The 21,607-nt window shown below is 52.3% G+C and overlaps 1 protein-coding gene across 4 annotated transcripts in view; it reads right to left on the reverse strand.

Annotated features, from left to right (window-relative positions):
- Positions 1-21,607, reverse strand: part of EPHB2 (EPH receptor B2) — a 107,946-nt gene that overhangs the window by 59,611 nt on the left and 26,728 nt on the right. For all 4 annotated transcript variants that reach the window (XM_021417388.1, XM_021417386.1, XM_021417387.1 and 1 more), the window contains exons 2-3: positions 16,845-16,909; positions 12,293-12,977 (exon numbers count right to left, since the gene is read on the reverse strand). In XM_021417388.1, the coding sequence (XP_021273063.1) occupies positions 12,293-12,977; positions 16,845-16,909 (750 nt within the window). The remainder of the gene's footprint in view (positions 1-12,292; positions 12,978-16,844; positions 16,910-21,607) is intronic.

A 21,607-nucleotide genomic window follows, 5' to 3' on the forward strand; every position in this document is an offset into this window, starting at 1 on the left:
CATTGAACCTGTTGTAGGAGGCTGCTCTAACCCTTCATCACCATTTCTCCCGCAGGCCTTCAGGAGCCTTCTGTTGAATCAGAAGCCACCCCAAAACAGATCAAAGATGTCCACGGAGAGGCTGTTTAAGGAGAAACAGCTCCTGGGCTTCCCATTTGTGGGGAATGTTTCCCTCCGTGCTCAGCCCAGTGATTACTGCTCACCAGGGAATCGGAGCTGCAAAATGAATTTGAGAAGACAGAGCAGTGTCAGACTGTTAGTAGCTCAAAAAGGATCTTGGCTCCCCTGAGCCTGAATACTGAGCACTTACCATTCAGGCCCCAGCGATGGATTTAACAACCAAACGCTTCAAAGACACGCAGTGCCCTGCCTGCTAGGAACTCCTGCTCTGATTCCTCCCGGAGGAGACCATTAGCACCTGAAAACAGAGAAGCCATGCCCTTGGCCGCAGCATCTGGGGTCGGATGCTTCTCTGCAGAACAATGCAAGATCCATAGGAGAGCTGGGGCTACGAGACGGCTTCACGCACAGCCACTGTGCTGAGGCTCATATTTTTGGAAACAGCATCCCAGAGGGTTGCAGTGGATGTTGCTTGTTCTCGCGCCAGCCCTGGCTTGGCTGCCTCTGAGTTATTCAAGCACAGAAAGAGGGCTTATTGGTTGCAGGAGGTTTCACATTTTCTCTGAGCATAGTTCAGGCAAGAAAGCACAAATTTGGCCTGCCTGGTGCAGCTCCTGCAGCGAGGCAAAGCAGCCTCTCCAGACCAGGATGCACAGTCACAGCTAACTTAGCAGAGCACTATTTAAAAGGACAGAGAGCTCACATTGTCCGCTCAGTCCCGTCTCTGCAAGAGATGCCTTTGCTGCAGCCCAAATGTCTCCACTGTCATCCACTCTTCCTTTGTTTCTCCTCACTCCTATGGCAGAAGCCCCTCTTGCTGTGAATAACAGCACCGTGTGCTGCTTGGAAGGCCGCACATGGATGGGCAGTGTTGCTGTGGGCTGCCCCGCAGGGCCCGTGCAAGCTTTCCGTGTGCACCTCAGTATCTGTCGGCTGCCTGGGAGCCTCCTTCCCTTCAGCTGCTTGCTAGCCGTAATGCTGGTAATAACGAACCTCTGTGCGTCTCCAGGGAAGTGGGACTCCGAGAGGGGCACAAAGACTCCCGCAGCTGTGTGTTTGCAAACAACCCAGCTGAGCTGTGAAGAGGGGCTGAAAGCAGTAATTGTCTTTAATTAAAGGAGGTTGGAGGCATCTCAAGCTTTGACAAAAGACATTTCCAGTCTGCAAGCAGCTCCAGCACTCAGCGTCACTGCAGCCGCAACCAGGCCCACGGGTTCCAACGCGGTGTGTGACAGCACGGACACAGGTGGCAGTGCCACCAACCACCCTGCAGCAGGACTACACATCCCCAGAGCAACAACCCCAGTGCTTTGCGGCAACCTGAGCCACATATGCCTGTGTCGGGAGCCAGCAGCTGCCCGAAGGTGCCCCCAGGTTAACGAATCCTCCTTGTTAGCAAGCTGCCGGGCTGGTGAGGTAGCTCAGGGACTCTGCCCCCAGTGCCCGAGGTGAGGGTGCCAAGGGAGGGCCCGCCGCCCGCAATACGCTGCCTCCTCCCCCTGCCACGCGTTTGCTTTTGGCCTTCCAGCACGGTGTGCAGCAAACCATGGCTCTGGTTTCCATGGAAACCCCATCTCGCTCCCCCACAAGTGTGCGCACGCGGCTGGGCTGCGGGTCAGGCGTGTCCCGCTGGCAGAGCCCCAGCGCTGGGGCAGAGCCTTTCCCCAACCCCTACCACGACCCTCCCCTGACGCAGCTCCATGCCATTCCCTTGGGCCCTGTCACTGTCACCAGAGAGCAGAGCTCACCGCTGCCCCTCTGCTTCCTATGAGGAGCTGTGGGCCATGAGGGGCTGCAGGCCGCCATGAGCTGTGGGCTGCCATGGGGCCTCTTCTCCACCTCCTCTGCTCTAGGCTCTACAAACCAAGGGGCCTCAGCCCAGGGCTCCAGGGCACACTGCTGTGCGTGCACATTCAACTTGCCATCAGCCAGAGCCCACACATCCCTTTCTGGGAGGCTGCTCTCCAGCCTCTCGTCCCCCAGTCTGTACACAGAGCCAGGGTTGCACCATCCTATGTGAAGAATCCAGCACTTGCACTTGTTAAACTTCAAACCCCGCTAGTGACCGGTTGCTTTCCCAGACATCGTCGTTCTTCCCACACAAGGGGCCATGCTGCTGGAGCAACGGATCCATAGAATCATTAATGTTGGAAAAGGCCTCTAAGATCACCAAGTCCAACTGTCAGCATGCTGGCAGGAATTTTATGAAGCTGATCAAGGGAAGAGGAACAACTCTAGGAGGGAAAGCAGCTTTGCAGAGACAGACGTGGGGATAGTTGCCTTGCAGCCAGGAGCTCCAGAAAGTCAAGCTTTGCACGTGGGCAAATCCCTGCTGATGTCCCTGCTAAGGTGTGTAGCATCAGAGGCACCCAAATATCATTAAAGCCCTTGAGCATGCATGGATTGTGTGTGAAGTGCATGCGTAGAGGGCTTGATGGATCCTAGACAAAGTGCCACACGTGGTCCCCATGCACGTATTTCTGCCCGGGAAATCCTGGAAAGAGCAACCACGCTTTGATTCAAGAGAAACAAAAACAAACTGGGATCGGTTCCATCTGAGCCAGACAGCAAAAAACCTTTCCAAAAGAAAAAAAAAAAAAAAAGAAAAAAAAAAAAGACCAGTTCTAATTATAGGGTATCCTGAAGATACATACACTCAAGTTTGTCACTCTATTTGCAAATTAACCATACTCATGGTGACAACACGATTAAGCAGTAGCACGACAAAGTTCCTCTTCTAGCCTCCTAATCCTCTTTAGAAATCAGAACAACCGGTGTAAGAAATAAATGGAGGTGAACAGGGCTGCCCTGCCATTTGCAGTGCCACGGACCTTTTGCAGGTCCTCAGGCTAGGATTTGCTTAGCAGCAGCTGGAAGATCACGTTTGAGAAAGTCTGGAGACATTTTTCCTACAACAGCTACCACCTCTCGTATTCTTCAGTCGGTGCCACAGGTCCGCTCCCAGGGTGTAAATTGAAAGTAAAACACCGACATTATTGCACGGATCAATGATGGAGCTGACGTAAGTGATGGTAATGGCATAACCACTGTACTTGTGAAGGTGACTGAAAATTACAGCCTCCTCCATACGAGAGGAAGGGTGGTGAGGCACTGCACGCCATGAGGCACGCTGTGGACTGCAGGTAGCTCTGCAAAGGCAATGCAGTGGCAAATTAAGGCATTTTTTAGTCCATAACTAGGGTACACAGCAGGTAACAGTGAATGAGAAGCCTATCCGAGTGTGAGTCATTCCCCAAATGTTTCAACTAATCCTGTTTTCCCCACTTTTACCGTTCCTGATTTATTAAGTAGGGTTGCACATACACACCAAAAGGGTCAGAATTAATTTGACTTGCTCCACAGTGCGTTACCAGGAAAGGTCTGCAAATTCAAACCCTCCTATGCATTTATGCCTTCAGCTCTGGGGATCCTCCGGGTGCTGGCTGGAATACAAGAGCAGCTCCAGCATCTCGTTGGCTCTGCAGCCTGAGGCATCGCCTCCTCCCTTGTCACACCTCCCTGCAAACCAAGCACTGTGCTGTAGGCTCCTGAGCCATCTGTAAGACAGCACACTTAAGCACTAGAACAAATGGGCAGGTAATTTGCCAGAGCAATGCTCTTTATCACGGTTACAGCAATACGTGTCTGGAAAATTGTCACCGGTGCACAAAGCTGGAGGGACAAGGAAAAGGGGAAGAGTGGCAGTGCTCATAAGAAGAGGTTTCCACTGACACCAAAATGCCTTAAGACAGATTAGCACGAAGCCCACTGAGATCCCTGATTAAGGATGTGATGTCAAACAATGCCTTATGCCCAGCCCGTCCCTTGGTGCTCCACACACGAGTACTTCAGGCACAACCCAGAACCTGTACGCACTGCACAGCCCAGCATGGTGCAGATGCTGTGTTCTCTCATGGAGGACAGGGAGAAAGGTGGAACAGCGTGATGGAAACCACTGGCTGCTGTCTGAAAGCAAACATGCCTGTGACGCTGCACAGACCACTTCCACATCTCTGCAGAAAACCTCCTGGAGAGCTGATGCCATAAAAAGGCAGATATTGTGCATTTAATGGAGTGTGCTGTTTGCTGTTTGACAAATATTATCTGTCGCTGCAGCCGCTTCAGAAGTCACTACGATCTTTTCAAAAGCCATCCAGACTGGGAGAACTGCCATTTGGAGAAAAGCACCCATGTTACTCCAGTTTATGGGCTCCACTTCGGGCTGCACTTAAATTCTGAATAATCTTGAGGGTTTGTGCATTTTGATAGTTGGAGATGAATGGAGCTTTTATCGTGTGTCAATATACTGTTCACTACTCCTGCCTCTTGTCACAGCTGCAGGTGTAACAACCACAGTACTCCTGGGATCACCGTGTTTTGAGCAGAAATTGCTAGGTTTGGTTTCAGACTTAAAAACGGTCTTCTTGACCACAGGATTTCCATGATCTCCCAATGTGACAACACTCTCCAAGGGCAAAACAACCTTTTGCCGTGTGACAACGCACCCCAACCCACCCCCACCGTGCCCACTGACCACGACCCTCAGTGCCACATCTCCATGGTTCTTGAACACCTCCAGGGACGGTGACCCCACCACCCCCCTGGGCAGCCTGTGCCAATGCATCACCTCTCTGAGAAGAAATTTTTTCCTAATATCCAAGCTATTGTAATGCTGCAACACAGTGGCGTGCAGCTTTGCTTGTATTGCAACACGGCGTGGTGCTATCTGGATGCAAACAAAGCTTCCGAGCTGCACTCTCTTCTGCAAAGGCTGCAAGAGTCAGAGCTCGTTTGGCCAGCTGAAACCATGAGAACTGGGTTTTTGCAAAGTCTCCAGTTGTAGTATCAGGAGCAAAGCTAACGCACAATTACTTCAAGGTAAATTGGAGGTAAACTGTCCTAAATCCACAATCCCAGGTTACCTCCAAGGACCCCAGGACGATGCTAACACCTTGGCTAGTGTCATTTAACCCACCAAGCAAGGAACAGCTCTGTCTTTGAAGACCAGGCAGGCACTGGGGCTGCTGTATACCTGGGGAAGGACTTCTGCTGAAGCTTCTCAGTGCAGAGGTCTAAGGTGCTGGCTCAGGGCCTCTTCTGCTGGCAAATGCACTTCCAAGGCAGACACAGCTCACCCAAAGCATATGGCACCGCTCTGCAGTCCCGCCTCGCAGCACCTGGTGGCCAGATCCCACAGCTCTTCCTTCCTGTTTGCTCTCTTTTTAACACCCTTCAAGCTCTTTCATTTTCTCCTTTTCTTTTCTTAGACACCGGTTCCCCAAATGTCAACAAACGAAGGCGATGCGGGGACGGCTCAGAGGCACTGGACTGCGCTCACAGCTCTTCTCCTTGTTTGCACGGCGTCCTTCACGCCGCTCAGTCCTGATGGTGCTTAAATCATAACTCCCACTCACACAAGGACGGAGCACTGCTGGTCGGTGTCACCGAAACCCAGGTCTCCTTCAAAAAGCACAGCGTGCAAAAGCGTGCATTTCGCTCGGCCAAAACTAATTTCACGTCGTTTGAAGTTTAGGCTACATAAACACAGCAATCGTGTTAGCTATGAAACACTTTGATTCCATTTCCTAACCTTTATGGGGACTTTTATGCATACTTTCCAGTGATATACTATGTTTCTAAGGCATATGGGGAACAATAAAGAGTTTCCCTGGAGCTAATTAAGCTAATCATGGCTTCTAGATTAAATTTTCTGTACGTTTTTTACCTTGTGTAGCTAAAGTAAAATAACTGTTCTCGTATAGAGTGCCCATCTGACATCATATCAACTTTAAATAAGTGGCTCTCTGTCCAGGGAGAATGTCTGAGGGTATTTCCCAAAATTAAAAGTTAAAAATAATCCCTTGGGTTTGGCCCAACTCAGAACATTCTCAAATGAAAAACACTGCGCTCAACAGCAGCATTTTTTTTCCCAATCTTCCCTATGTTACAGACAAGAAAGAATATTCTCTGCTTTCCCCACAAAGATTCATCACACTTCTGAACCCAGGGAAAAGCCCTCTTTGCCCCCCTCAGATCTCTCAGCTCCTCCATTCAAGCTAAAAACTACTGGTTGAAGCACCTTCCACTCATTGTATGGTAACAATGAGTTAAATCCTGGAAGCCTGGGCCAGAATCCCAGCTATTTATTCCAGTTCCTATTAATGTTTACCCGTTTTCTCAGAAAAATAAAAATAAAAATAGGAGGCCTATGAGGGCAAGTGAGGAAAAGCAGGAAGAAATTCGGCTCTCTGGAGGAGTCAGTGCGGTTATTCCCAGCTCACATGGGTGTAGCAAGAAGAGGAATGCAGTATTTGATCCAAAATGCTGCTTCATGTGCAAAAATAAGTCAGGGGAAATTTTCTCATCTGCACAGATGTGAGCTCCATGAAAACCCCTGTGTTACAACAGGGCTCCAGCCCCTGGGCGCAGTCTGTGCACATGGAGGTGTCCAATGGGACCTTACTCTTGCATCATTTGAGGAGCACAAGCATGGGTCATGCAGGCACAGACAGGGGGAAGCACAAGCTAAGGGAGATGAGTGCACTGCACAACTCCACCTCGTCTTCCTGAGAACCCTGGGGACAGTTCCCAGAGGGTTTTGCTGGACCTGAGATACCCATTCCTTCTCTTCCAACACTGGACCTGAGAACTACCCATCCCTTCCTCCAGCACTGGACCTCAAAAACCCATCTCTTCTTCCCACACTGGACCTGAGAACAATCCAACCTTCCTTCCAACACTGGACCTGAGAACTACCCATCCCTTCTTCCAACACCAGATCCAAGAACTCCCCGTTCCTTCTTCCAACACTGAACCTCAGATACCCACCCCTTCTTCTAACAATTCCTCAGCACAAATGACAGTGAGAGGAGCCTCACGGCCTGAGAGGTGCCACTGCCCCTTCTTGGACCACCTGGGAACCTTCTTGCCAGGTCAGCATCTCCTGAGGCTCTGGACCACCAGGAAACTAAAGCCTCAGCCCCATCTGTCTGACAACCCCGTGCCCTCTTGGCTCCTCCAGCTCAACTCCAAACTCCAGAACCCCAAATGAAATCGAGGAACATACAGAGCACAGTCTGGCATTGCCTCTGACGCACGGTGCACCAAACAGGCTTGGTGTGGTTAATATAGAGCAGTTACAATCCCCACCATAGCCCTGACTGGATTCACAACATGGAGTGGTCAGCAAGGAGGGAGAAGAATCAAAGCAGTGGAAAGAAAGACACCAGATTCCTGCTTTGCAGATGGAAAGGGAGGAGAGAGAGAAGCCCAAAGAGCAGTATCCACAATGACATAGAGCCACTGCGGGCTGGGAGCATTCAAATTGTCAACAACCTTGTAGAAAAGGCAGACAAATTCCTGTTTTGTACTTGGGAAGAAGCCAGGTGATGTAATCATCTTATAGGAGGATGGTGAAATACTTTCCATTCCAGCAGTAACTCAAGATGTTAAATAGCAGCTACTAAAGTTAAACATTGTTAAATCAGTGTGTCAGGACAGCATCTACCTACGAGTTTATGAAGAGTTGGCTGAGGAACCGGGGGACAGTTAATGTTCACTTTCCATATGCCGTGAAATAGGGCAATGTTTAAGAGATGTAGGAAAAAGCAGTTTGTTAAATGAGGCAGTTTGGCCTATTTTAGGACTGCCACTGCAACACGGGTACCAGTCAAATAACGATGTGCCAGCGATGGGATTCGGTCAGCGAAGGATTAAGGGAACGCAGCAACAGCGGTGCCAATCTATGTGTATTTATGGAAAACAGATTAAGGCAAATTAGCCTCATATGGTTTTCGATGCAATTACAAGATTGGTGGGGAGAGGTAACAGTGTTAATGCAACGCACCCAAACTTCTGAAGAGCATTTCCCTTGGGAACGCATGATATTTTGATTCAGAAATTAGAGGGTCCGCAGACACCGCGGCACATATTCAACGCATTAAAACTTGGCTGGCTGATGCCACTGCGGTCTGAGATCTAAGCAGGGAACGTACAGAGAGCAGGTCTGTTTCTACTAGAGCCAACAGGTTTGATTCACAGCTCTGGGCTGTTTAACATTTTTATCAGTGACCCAGGAGAGAGCGCAAAGTGTTGCTAATAAAGTTAGCTGATGACATGGAAGTTGTAGTGTGGTACGTACCGAAGATGATGGGTTACTGACACGCAGCAATCTGGATGGGCACAAGCAAGCCACGTGCATTTCAGTGCAAACACATGTCAGATCATGCCTCCTGGGAAAAGGATGCAGGCCACAGAGGTTCTCTGCTCAAAGTCCTGCTGCAAAGGATGAGGTCCTGCCCCAACAACCAGCTGAGCTAAAGCACACAGCCAAAAATCATTGCCGAAATGGTTAACGTGAAGATGGCATGGAGAAATGTCAGGGAGTGAGGTGCCACCCCCTCCAGCACTCAACTGCACGGATCTATGGGAAGGCAGCTCTGACAACTGGAAGGGTGAAGGACTGTGAAGGGCTGGGAAGAGCCAAAAAGCTCTTAGCACAAAAAGGGCGGAGGGTCAAGGATTGCTCTTAAATGGCCACACGGAAACCAAGAATGGGAATGGAGGCCCCGCTGGACACAGCTCACTGCGGTCCAAGTGCCAGGCAGCAAGGGGCAGGTAAGGCGGCAGGAAGACCACTGGAAGTATTTAAGATAATTCTCCTTCTCTGGAAACATTTATATCACAATTGGCTGTATCTGCTCTAGCTCAACGAGGAATGCTTCCTGTAAGAACTTAATTAACCCTAGGGCCTTACAATTTATTGTCTGGGTCCAGCATTATCTGTGGAGGCCCAGAACCAAAGCAGGCATGGAGCCATAAATAGCTGCTTATCTTCAAAACACCGCGTCCGTATGGGACGTGACCGTAACACAGCGGGAACACACCCTTCATGAAGTCCACACGAAGGCCTCATACCTACAAGAACCAACCCAGCTCATCTTTTGCAGCCTCCGACAGGGATGGATGCTCCATGCACCAGCTACAGCAGTAATCCCAAAGGCCACGCTCCTGCCTTTAGAGCTGGACTGAGCCTCAGTCGGTGCTGGGGCGGTGGAGCCGGGCTGTGGGGTTGGTGGAGCTGGACAGGCTGGGTGCTAGAGCTGGGTGAGGACATCAACAGCCTCCATCCCAGCTCTCCACACCAGGGAAGGTGCAGAAGTAAAGCACCTCACTACTGCTCTAGCTCCTCTCCTCCTCAGAAACATCTGTGACCCTAAGAGACGATGCTATGGGTCTCTTACATCACCACCATCTTCCGCAAGACAGAACCACTGGCAAGACCAGGGCTCCTCGTGCTCAGTGTTACATGAACGCAATAGAGAAGAGACTGCCCACTGCACCAGAAGTCCATTGAAGCTGGAGGAGAAGCTGGAGATGGAAGCAGAGTTCAGCAGCCGGCAGCTGCCATCCCCGAGCAGGCAAAGGCAGCGTTCGACTGCCGTCCAGCTAAAGAGAGAGAGCAAGGAGCACAATGGCTCTGCCTCCTCTGTTGCAGAGCAGAGCCAATGAATAAAGGAGGCAGAGACAGAAATGCGCTTAATATGCTGCTTGGGAGGGACGGGCGGGGGAGAAGGGGGGAGGCAGCCAGACAAAGAACAGGGGGATGGAGAAAAAAAGATGCAGGCAGAGAGCAGGAGAAGGTGAAGCATGGGAGCAGGAGGACGGGGCTGGGCGGTGCGGGGCCCCCGGCAGCGCAGCGGGAAGGAGCGGGGCAGGCAGCGCGCGGCCGAGGAGCAATGCGAAGTGCAGAGCCCTGCGGGACTGGCGAGCAGGGCCCGGCAAAATGAAAATCTCTTAACCACACAGAATTGTTAACTGCCCCCAAATCCTTTTGTGCTGGGGCTGCAAGCTTAAAGGAGCTTAAGCTGTTAGATGCATGAACTTCCTCCATAAATATCCCTTGTGTGCGCTGCCGTGAGCAGGCTTGCGCTGTATTAGCCAGATGAAAAGCCCAGCAGAGAAAATGAGCAACTCCTCCCAGTGCTCGCAGCTGAGCCGAGGGGCCGGGCTGCCCATTGCTTGGGGTGCACCGAGACCCACAGGCAGGGCAGCACCCGTGGGCCATCCTTGCCACGTCCCGTTTGGGCTACCAAGCCTTGCGAGAGCACTTCACGCCGAGAGCCAGTTTGGATTTGCTTTTGTTTTGCTTCTGGAAAAGGGCCCAGATTTCCTCCCACCCCTCAAAACACGAAAAAAACCTGCCAGCCATATGTATGAGCAAGTCCCCCAAGCCGGGAGGCTCACACACTGCCCATGAAGCAGGGACTGGTACCAGGCAGGGGTGTGACGGCAGCGAGGCAGCGATGCAGGGCTGCAGCCCGCAGGTCCCTCCCCAGGGTGCTTTTAACCCAGCCAGAATGATGAGCCCCCTCCCTATCCCCTCTAAGAGCAGAGGGGATGCACCATCCCTGCGTGGTCGCTCTCCCGTCCCTCGCGTGCCCCATAGGAACCAGAGGAATCCTTCCACTCCGGCAGAGCCTCGGGCCCATCCAACCCTGCAGCCAGAGCTGCCCCACGGAGACGGTGTGCTGCCGGCCACCGCGTGATTGATGACGGCGGGGAGCGTGGGGCTGCGTGCGCGCCAGCACCGGCTGCAGAAACAGCTGCCGAGGTACCGGACCTCCCAAAATCCTGCTGCTGCACAGACAAAGAGGAGAGCCAGCCCTTCTGCTCACTCCCTCCACCTCGGCCCCCTTCCCTTCTGGCTGACAGAACTGGGCTCTGCAACGGGCACTCGAAGGGACCGACCCTTGGCTGGGCTGGCACTGGGACCAGGGAAGCAGCACAAGTTGAGAAAATGAAGCTGTATCAGAGCAAAGCATTGTGCAGGGCTGGAGTGAAAAAAAAAAAAAAAACAAACACCAAAAAACTCAAGATGGAAAAGCTGACATGAAGCATTTTGGCTTCCCTGTGTTGCTACAAATGCTCCACTTGGGCGTAGTAAAACATCCAGCTGGGATTAGCCAGGCTCCCTTTGCATGCTGCGCTGCAGCAGTACTCTCAGCAGCCCTGGCCCCGCTGCAGCTGGAGGACCCTTGGTCACCACTGATGGGGAGAGAAGAGCCACATGGTGCCCCAGTAAGCAGCAGCTTCAAGCAAGGATATCAAATGTCCCTGCATGCATCAGGACCTGCAGCTGGACACGTGAGCAGGCTGGTGCTCGCCCCTCCAAGGGAGCACTCCAAGGAGAAGCCATGTAGTAAGGGAATGATCTCTACGAAGGGCTTCACTTCTCCTCCTTTGGCCTCAACACGTAACTCCTACACCGCTTTCAGATTTTGAAATTTCTTCTCATGTCCTCCTCAGGCTTCCCCTTTAGTCCTCCCCCACTCCTTGCCCCTGTGAAATACCCTGCTTCAGCTTCTCCTGCTAGGGCCCCAGGGCATCCCTCAGCACCGAGGCACCCCACTGAGCCCATGGGGTTCAGAGAGAGCACTCTGAGCCTGGTCCTGCAGGAGAACCCCAGGACAACCTTTTCCTTTCTCAAGATGGTTTGCTTGGTGCTGCCCAGCCACCCCTTCCTGCAGCTAGCAGAGAGAGACGCAGAAGAGAAGCAGCTCCTTCCCTGCACAGTTCTGCATTGCCTACTGTCGTATCTATAATTGATCTCAGAGAAATTCCAGCTCTGCACAGTGTGTTGATGCTATCAAAACTGTAATGGGATTCTGACGTTCAGCTGGGACAGGGAGGGAAGAATCAGTTTGCCAAATGCTGCAGTTTACTCTGCTTTGCTCTTTTTGTCCCGTTCTGCAGCTCTTCCACTTCCCCACTTCTTTCTCCACAGCCTCAGCACCTCTGAGCACATCCACCCAGCACACTACACAGATAAGCAAACCTTCTTCTGTGCAACCAAGGGGGAAACTCCCTCTCTTCCAGACTCTCTGCACTTGCTCCCCAGTTCCATCCCAGCCCCAGAATCCTGGGAGGTGGCTGCAGAGCAGAGGCACAGCTCAGCAGCTGAAAACGTGTCCCTCCTGGGGAGCACAAACGGCAGCAGGGACTGCACAGCACCTCTGGACTCTGCAGACCCAGCGCTAAGGCAGAGCCTCACCAATGGAGAGGTGAACCCAGCTCCCTTGAGACGTCCCTCCCAGCCTGCTGAACACGGCCTCAAAGCAACGACACCGGCACAGCAGCGAGACGAGCAGGTGAAGCAAGGAGAAGGGGTTACCTCTGCAGACGGTGCCGTTCTCCACCGACTCGTAGCCGGGCCTGCACATGCACCGGCCGATGGGCACCAGCCACTCGCCATCCCCATTGCAGTACAGCTTGATTGGCACATCCACCTCCTCCGCGTTGGCGATGCACGTCCCCCGGGCTGCCACCAGAGACGTGCTCTCCGCTCCCGAGAGGGTTTCCTGGAAGACCGCCCCGTTCTGGATCACACGGGGACACTTGCGGTAGAAGACACGGACCGCAATCAAGGACATGCAGCCCCCATAGTCCTGGAAGGCCAGGTAGAAACCGTTTTTGGAGACAGGCCCAAAACTGCGCACCTCGGTGTTAATCTTCATCACCCGCCCACCGAGGTCCACCTGCGAGAAGCTCTCGTCGGCAGCAATTGTATCTACCTTCATCCAAGGGTTTTCCATCCAGTTAGGAAAAGTCTTGGTGGCAGAGTCAAAGTCTGATTCGTAGTAATAGAGATTAAAAGTCTCCTTACAGGAGCCTGGGACGTTGGGGATGCTGCTGCAGTCCCGAACGGAGAATTTCATCTCCACGTGGATGCGGTGTGCGCCTCTCCTCCGGATGTACTTGGTCCGCAGCCAGTTGTTCTGGCTGGATTCAAAGACGTTGCACACCTGGTAGGTGCGGATGGTGTTCATGTTCTCATCGTATCCACTCACCTCTTCCCACTGCAGACAGGACACAAAAAGTCAGTGGGGCCGAACTGACGTTCACAGGATTAAACACAGGGTCCCCACCTGCTCTGCCTCTTCCCGGTCCCCAGCGGGCACGCTGTCCCAGCAGAAGCTGTGCCACACCGTACCATCACATCACCCCACCCCTACGTGTCTCCAGAGGGGTTTGACCCACATTGCACCCCGGTGGCTTTATGGCAAAACCTCCCCGCACGTGGTCCGGGTGTGGCAGGGCACGGCAGGGCCACGCACTCCATCTGCAGCAGTAATGTCTTTAGCAGGGGCTCTCGCCCGTCGGCTACACCGTCCTGCAGAGGCCTCCTCTTAGCTGCAGAGCCTCGCGGCTAAGTAACACGATGCCTTCAGCAGATGTATTCCCCCCGGTGCCACTACGGTTACAAGCGTAGCAGACAGACCCTGCTTTATAACGTGACCGTAAAACCTCCTTCCAGGCTGCAACCTGAGTGCCATGCAAGGTGCGGGGTGCCAGTGGGACAGCCAAGCCCCTCTGCAGGGCGGCAGGACAGCAGCCTGCCAGCAGGACGGGGTAATGGTAAGAAGCAGTGGTAATGCTTGGAACAGGCTGCCCAGGGGAGTGGGGAAGTCACCCTCCCTGGAGGTGTTCGAGAAAAGGCTGCATGTGGCACTGAGGGACATGGTCAGTGGGCATGGTGGGGACAGGCTGGGGTTGAACTTGAGGATATTGAAGGTCTTTTCCAACCTTAACGTGCGAAGCTCAGCCCAGCTCCGGAGGAGCCTCCACAGAGCTCAGGGCAGCTACAACGCTGCCCGTACCTGCGCTCTCTGCACACTGGCCCTGTTCAGCTCTCTGCCCTTTTGTCCAATCCCTCAACTCGTTGCTGTCTCCGCCCTTTGTGGGGTGGGGACACACTTCAGAGCAGGTCAGAGATGGGATATGCCCACTGGGATCCACCAGGATGTCTGTGGTTGAGGACAATACGCTGCTGGATACCTTGGGAGGAGGAAAGCGAAGGAACAGAAAGATGCTCAGAGGTTGGAGCACCTCTTCTATGAAGAAAGGCTGAAGGAGCTGGGGGTGTTCAGCCTGGGGAGGAGAAGGCTCTGGGCAGACCTCATCAACACCCTCCACTACTTAAAGCAAGCATATAAACAGGAGGGAGATCAACTTTTTACACTGTCTGATAGTGACAGGACAAGGCGATGCGGTTTTAAACTATAGGAGAGGAGATTCAGGATAAATATTAGGAGGAAATTCTCTACTCAGAGGGCAGTGAAGCCCTGGCACTGCTGCCCAGAGAAGCGTGGGTGCCCCATCCCTGGAGGTGCCCAAGGCCATGGATGGGCCCTGGGCAGCCTGAGCTGGTGGGGAGCAGCCAGCCCACGGCAGGGCTTAGAACTGGGTGGGCTTTAAGGTCTCCTCCAACCCAACCATTCCATGATTCTATGAATATTGTTTTCTGCCTTAGGTTTGGGTGATGCCAACTGCCAATGGAGCAAGAGGAGAGCAAATATGTGGGATTCCCCTGCCCCATTGCCCTTTGGGCTTCCCTCCACTCCAGCCTCCAGCAGGGAGAGGATAGAGGAGGGCAGCTCTGGGGAAGCTTATGGAGGCCTCCCATGAAGGGAACTACCAGGGTATCCAGCCAGCTGGAATGGCTCTTCATGAGCTTGTTCATAAATCTGCTCAAGTGGAAGCCAAGCTGCTTCCCACGGACATGAAATCCAACGTGCAGAGCACAATCCTGCCTTGGGTGCAGGACTTGTCTGCAGTGCAACCCTGCTGTCACCACATCCCTGCGCTCAGGGCTGCAGAGGGAGGCTCCCGAGATGAGAGACAGATTGCTCTTTGCACATCAAGGCTAACAGCTGAACAGAAGGCTGTCAGAGAAGATCCCCAAACAGCTCCAACCATTTCTGATGGGCTGTGGCTGCAAATCTGCTACCATTGCAAGGAGCGGAGGAAAGCATCCTCACAGAATGCAGGGGGAGCATTTGCTTTGTTTTCCATAAATAAATTTGCTGTGCTAGTGGGGAAAAAAAAGCAGGAGTTCCCCATTTTTTAGGGAGGAATCACGGACAAGACATAAGAAATCAGTTTCTTCCCCTGCCCTGCCTCTGACATGGCTCTGCCTTGCCCTGACCACTCCTGATGCCAGCAGCTCACCCCAAAGCAGTGTGTTGGTCACCAGGACCCATCCACCTGCCCCACGAGCTGGGGCTGCCCATGCCCTCCAACGCCCTGCTCCCTTCTCTCAGCTGGGAGTGAAAGTCACTCCCGTGCATCAGCCCCTGTTCTTCCTCAACGCTTAATTAGAAGCCTCTCCCTTTCTCCTCGCTCTCTAATTAACATGCCGGGAACTCAAAAGAAGAAGGCAGCACAATAATACGGAGAGACGGCTTCCAGCAGGCCCAGGCCTCATTACTGCGGGGCTGGCGAGCCGGGAGCAAGGCGTGCTTTACATATGGAAAAACTGCAAACAAGAAAGGCTGGGCGAGGAGAGAAAAAGACTTGACCTCTGCTCCTGCCCATTGTGTGCCTGTCATCCCCCCTCGGCGGCCAGGCCGGTGCTGGCGGGGCGGGCGCGGAGCTTTATCATGGTGATGGGGGCCTGGTGCCCGAGCCCCCGCATCCCAGTTCTGAGCAGGCGGAGGAGGCTGCTCCTGCAGGGTTTAATCTCCTCAACAGAGGCTTTGCTCAGACATTTCTTTTCTTCTGCCAGGCTGGCTTGGGGAGCGGGCTTGCTGTCAGGTCCAGGGTGAGGCCTAGAGGAATGTCTTCATCCGGCCCTCCTGGTGCTTTGGTGGGGCTGGGTGCAGGGGAGAAGGGGAAGAAAGAAGGGAAAGAAAGAAGGGAAAGAAAGAAGGGAAACAGAAAGAAGAGAGAAAGAAAGAAGGGGAAAAAAGGAAAGTGGAAAGGAGAAAAGGGAAACGGGAAATGGGAAAGGGAAAGGCAGAAGGGAAATGGGGAGAGGAAAAGGGGCAAATGAAAAGGGGATAAGGAAAAAAGGAAAGGGGAAACTGGAAAGGGAAAAGGGGAAAGAGGATAGGGAAAAGGGAAAGGGGAAAAGGGGATGGGGAAGGGGAAATGTGAAAAGGGGGAAGGGGGGGAGGAAAATGGGAAGGGAAAATGGGAAAGGGGAAAAGGGAAAGAGGAAGAGGAAAAGGGGATAGAGAAAAGGGAAAGGGGAAAAGGAGATGGGCAAAGGGAAATGGGATAGGGAAAGGGGGGAAGGGAAAGGGGGATGGGAAAGGAAGAAAGGAAAAGGGAAGAGGAAAAGGGGAAAAGGGAAAGGGGAAAAAGAAAGGGGAAATGGGAAAAGGAATGGGGAAATGGGAAAAGGTAAAAGGGAAAGAGAAAAAGGTAAGAAGGGAAAGCAGACAAGTGAAAGAGGAAAAGCTAAATGGGAAAGGGGAAAAGGAAAAAAGGAAAGGGGAAAGGGGAAAAGCAGAGTCTCTGGGCTTAGGCCAGGCTGGTTTTGGCCACATAACATGAGGGCGAGCGTGACATTAGACCAGCAGGCATGGCTTGGCTCAGGGCACTGCGAGGGCACCCTGCCAGCCCTGTCTCCACCCCAGCACTAACTGCTGGCATGCAGGGAGCAGTCTGGGGGTGGCGGGCACTGTGGCCCCAAGCTGCTCCCGGCTACTGCAGGCAGAGGGGGGAGGGAGCTCGGAAGCACCCCGATGTCCCATGCAAACCTGGTGAGACACAGGCCTTTTCCATGGGTGCAGAGACACCATTTTTATACTCTTCCCACCACATCTTTTCATTCAGTCAAAGTACTTTGCTTCAGCAGGTGACTTCCCCACGAATGTTTGCTTGCAGTCACAGACCCCAGATCGGGCACCCAGCTCCCATAAAGCAAGAAGATAACTCACCCCTGAGGGAGGATGCACCATCCAGCCCAGCTCTGCCGTGGCCGTCGTGGAGTCCATCAGCGTCTCTGCAGGAGGAAGAGGAGGCAAGGAGTCAGTCCATCACCTTCCAATTACATTTGCAAAAGTGGGACACTTTTTCTCAGCCTTCTGCATCGTAAGCAGCATCCTCGGCCATGCAGCAGCGGGTAGGAAGGAAAAGCACTTCAAGGACTTGCCACACTTAAAAATTAAACCAACATTAAAGCCAATTTTCCAGGCAATTTGGGCAGAAATAGGTCAGGTGCTGCTATCACTAATCAGCACTGAACAGCGGCAGAGGATGGCTTTAGGAAGGTCACACTGCATGCACGAGCAAGACACAAACATGAAATCCATCTTACAGCTTCAATTTCCCTGCCCTCCCAATTACTACAGAACAGGCAAGGAAAGAGTCCCTTTTTAGGGCTCTGCAGCTCTCAAGAAAAAACACCTTATGTACAAGGTGTACACCCACCCCGCACCAGTTCGGTCACCAGGAGAGCACTGATAGTGAAGATCTCCAGTCACCAGCCTACAGATCCAACAGATAGCCCCAGTATAGTCAGGATTTCCGACCACCAGCCTACAGACCCAAAAGACAGCCCCAATATAGTCAAAGTCTCCAGCCATTAGCCTACAGACACAACAGACAGGCCAGATGTTATCAAGATCTCCAATCACCAACCTACAGACACAAAAGACAGCCCTGAAATAGTCATGATGTCCAGTCACCAGCCTACAGACCCAACAGACAGCCCCACTACAGTCAAGATCTCCAGTCACCAGCCTAAAGATCCAACAAACAGCCCCAGTATAGTCAAGGTCTCCAGTCACCAGCCTACAGACCCAACACAGTGCCTCTTCCCAGGGCTAGAGCAAGGATGGAGAGTTCCTGGCTGTAACTGTGTCCTGCTCCTGACCACTACAAACCCAAGCATCCTGCCACAAATTCCCAAAAAGCATCTCCACCTTCTCCACTTTCACTCCTTCGAACAAAAATGAAGGAAGAAAAGATTAGCACTGTGCAGATCCATCGCTTAAAGAGATAAGGCTGGATGCAGAGATGGCAAAATGACTTTTATTCAGTCCACGTAAACTCCCTTTTCCCATTAGTAAGCCAAAAAGTGCCTCAGCATAGATATGCTCCTTGCACCTACTTCTGGCCGTAAATCATTTTCAGACTGCGGGTTGTTACTTACTCCTGCTTAGAGCCAGCGGTTTCCAGTTCACAGGAAACCAGCATTTCAAAATTTGGTTTTATTCCAAAAGTAAAAAGCAAAAATAGTTCTTTTCAAATTTTTTCCCACTAAGAAGAGTTCTGGAAAAACAGCTAGTCCAAAAATGTTGTCATTCAGATTTATGAAATTTCTTTTTAAACTGAGCGTTTGTTTACATAGCTTAATAACAGTGTTTATTTTATCAAAGTATCTAGCTTTTTCATTAGAACACCAGTGGCACTTTGATCTAGAAGGAAAACAACATTTTTCACCCAGTGCTAGCTAGGAGCTGCACTACTTTAAAAAAAAACAACACTAAATACGTCGATTTATCTTAACTATCAATGACAGCGACTATCATGTAGAAGAAGACACGCTCTGAAATAGCGTAATTCCCCAAATACAAACAGTTTTTGGAAGCATTTTGCATTTTCTTCCACAGTGCAATGGACACGTGCCCAGCTCAGTGCTGAAGCGCACGTTGTCCACAGCCCTCACCATTGCTCCACATCCTCCACTGAAGAGTTGCACGTGGCCTTATGCTGCTCTACGGGAGGTTCACGTGGAGTATTAGGAACAATTTCTTCTCAGAAAGAGCGGTGATGCATTGGCACAGCTGCCCAGGGAGGTGGTGGATTCACCATCCTTGGAGGTGTCCAATGTGGAGATGTGGCACTGCAGGACGTGGGCAGTGGGCACGGTGGGATGGGTTGGGGTTGGACTGGATGATTTTAGACGTCTTTTCCAACCTTAATGACTCCATGATTCTGTCTCAATGGAGCGACACATCTACCCGAGCTGCCTCAAGGACATCCCATTTTGACACGATAACAAGGAGCAGAAAACTGCAGGTTTCAAGCAGATTTTTCTAAAGGTCAATTATCTTCTCATAAAAAAATACCTTCCCTTACTTCAAAACTGAATTTATGCTGCTCAGCTGCCAGTTATTAGATTTCCTTTTACTTTCAGACTCTGTTATCCAAAACCTCCTTTCCCCTCTTGTGCTGCTCAAGGGTGGCAAATGAATCATCTCCCAGCCTTCCCCAAGGTAACCAGAGTAACTGAGAGTCCGTATTCTTTCAGCCTAAAACCCTTTCTTTGGGGCTCCTGTTCGTCCTTCTTTATGTAGGGTGGACCCAAGACTGCAGTCCCCACTGCACACAGCTGTAACATCCCTTTGTGTGACTTTCTGCACATCTTTTCTAGCAAATCGCTGTCCTGGCCAAAGTCCAGAAAGCATGTGGAGATCAGTTGACATGTTAGCATTTGGCAGTAGTTGCCTGAATTCCATAAAATCGTGAATAACTGATCTCCACGAATCAGAGCAAACCTCGTTAGCCGCACTGTCTGCGAATGTGCATGTGAAGCCAGGCTGGATTTCAAGGGTAGGGGCGCATTTGCTCCTTCATTGATGCTTGCCCTGAAAACACACTACAAGGCCTTACTGCCTAAACAATCACAGAATCACACCATGACTGGGGTTGGAACGGACCTTAAAACACACCCAGCCCCAAACCCTGTAGTGGGCTGGCTGTCCCCCACCAGGTCAAGCTGCCCAGGGCTCCATCCAACCTGAGCTTGGGCACTTCCAGGGACGGGGCAACCCCATAAATATGCTCCTGCCACAGAGCTACCTTGCCTGTATGCCCGGACAAAAGCATCTCATACTCTCCGTGTAAGCCTGAAGAGGTCATATAACTCTCCAAAGAAGCTCACTGTCTCATCCTTGAGAAGTTGCTTATTGCTATACAAAGGGAGCACGCACTTCAGCAGACAAAACCAGGACAGATGTCCAATGAACCACTGTACTTCTCATCTGCAGTGTCTTCCTTCTGCCTTTCTCCCAGACTCTGATCAGTTCAGACCTCCACAGCAAGAGGCAGCAGCGGGCAGGACCTCTGGGTCCCAAGACATCAGCGGCACACGGGGTGAAACACCCACATGAGCCATGACAAGCCCCCCAAACCCAACACTCTGCAAACCACGGTGGAGAGAAGCTCCCCGCTTCAACCAGCAAATCTGGCGGCTGACTCTTTCACAGTGCCATCCTCCAGGTTTGGCAGCAGACGTGGGACACCTGGCATCCTGCACAGAGCAGCAACCCTTTGGCAGTGATGGTGACAATGCAATGCTAAGCCCCCAGGAGTGGCAGGGCTGGGAGCCTGGCCCCCAGCCCACCTCTGGTGGCTGCCGATAGCCGCAGCTCAGTGAAACGCTCTTTCTCAATATCTTTGTTTGTGTTATTCCCTCCCGTGTGTTTATCCGCAGATTCACATGCTACCCACAGCATTCTAAATAAATCTACAGCTGCTCGAAACTAGCAGACGTAACCCTGGCCTGCCTCCCACCAGAAACCACACTGCTCCCCACGGGACGGTTAGGAGATAAGTGCCTGTCCTTTTCACTTTGAAGATGCTTTCAATAAGCAGCTCTCTGCCAGTGCTGGGGCCGGCTGCCGGCACGGCCAGGAGAGGCACTGCTGCTACGAGAGCAGCTCAGGGTCTGCAGCCTCTGCCACGCTCCAGGTTCCAGCTCGAGCACTTTGCATGCAAAGATGCATCACTGTCACCGGGCCACAGCCTCTGGGATGCTCATGGTCAGTGCAACTGACCTGGAAGAGAGGCTCCTGCACTTCTGGATGCCCTTCCCCCTGCTCAGCCATGAGTGAAGTGAGCGTGGGGGTTTCAGCTGCACCAGCTTTTCCCATCTGAGACTGGTGAGCAGAGGGCAAGGATGGCAATGGGTGCTGGCTGTGACTGGGGCCACCAGAGAGTGGAGACTGGAGAGTGACAGGAGCAAGGGATGGTGGCAGAGAGGCTGGAAGGGATTAACAGAGGATGTGTGCACGCTGCAGACACACTTCCCTGTGTCCGGAAAAAACAACTTCCATGGAGTTTTGCCAATTTCGACCAATTTAGACCATCTGGACCTGGGTTTCTCAGAAGTCCTGGTAAATCCTTCGCATTTGCAGGCTCCAAACTCGTTGCAGATAAAGAAACAGCTGGACAAATAAATAGCCCCACAGATAGCTTGAAGCCTCCACCCTCATTTTTCCACCCACAACTTTTTCCTTTCCCCTTGCACTTCTCACGTCAGTCCCTCCCTCAGAGCAGGACACCCGCCAGTTACTAATAACGCAGGGTGCGAGCTTCGAGGCTGACCCGGGATCATATTAGCCACGGTCAGTGCTGAATGTGCAAAGGCAACAAGTTGCCTGGGCCTCACTGATGGAGCAAAGGAGCTGGCAGCAGATATCCCCCGTCAAGGCAGACACAGGTCAGACTGCCTGGTCACCATCTCCCAGCATAATGCACCTCATCAGATGAACCCACGCTGGAGTGACACTGAAGAGAGGGCAGACACCGGTGCTGGACGGGGCTCCGTGCTACAGCTCAGTAGAACATCGAATTCCTCCGTGCAGACATACGTGCTCCTGAAACAGCGATTCCAGCCCGGCCTCACGCGCAGCCACCGCATCCCTACGCAGGAGGGGCGGTTAATGAGAAACCCGTCTGTCCCCCGCCCCAA

Source organism: Numida meleagris, chromosome 20, assembly GCF_002078875.1.
Source record: "Numida meleagris isolate 19003 breed g44 Domestic line chromosome 20, NumMel1.0, whole genome shotgun sequence".
In the NCBI taxonomy this organism is placed as follows: domain Eukaryota; kingdom Metazoa; phylum Chordata; class Aves; order Galliformes; family Numididae; genus Numida; species Numida meleagris.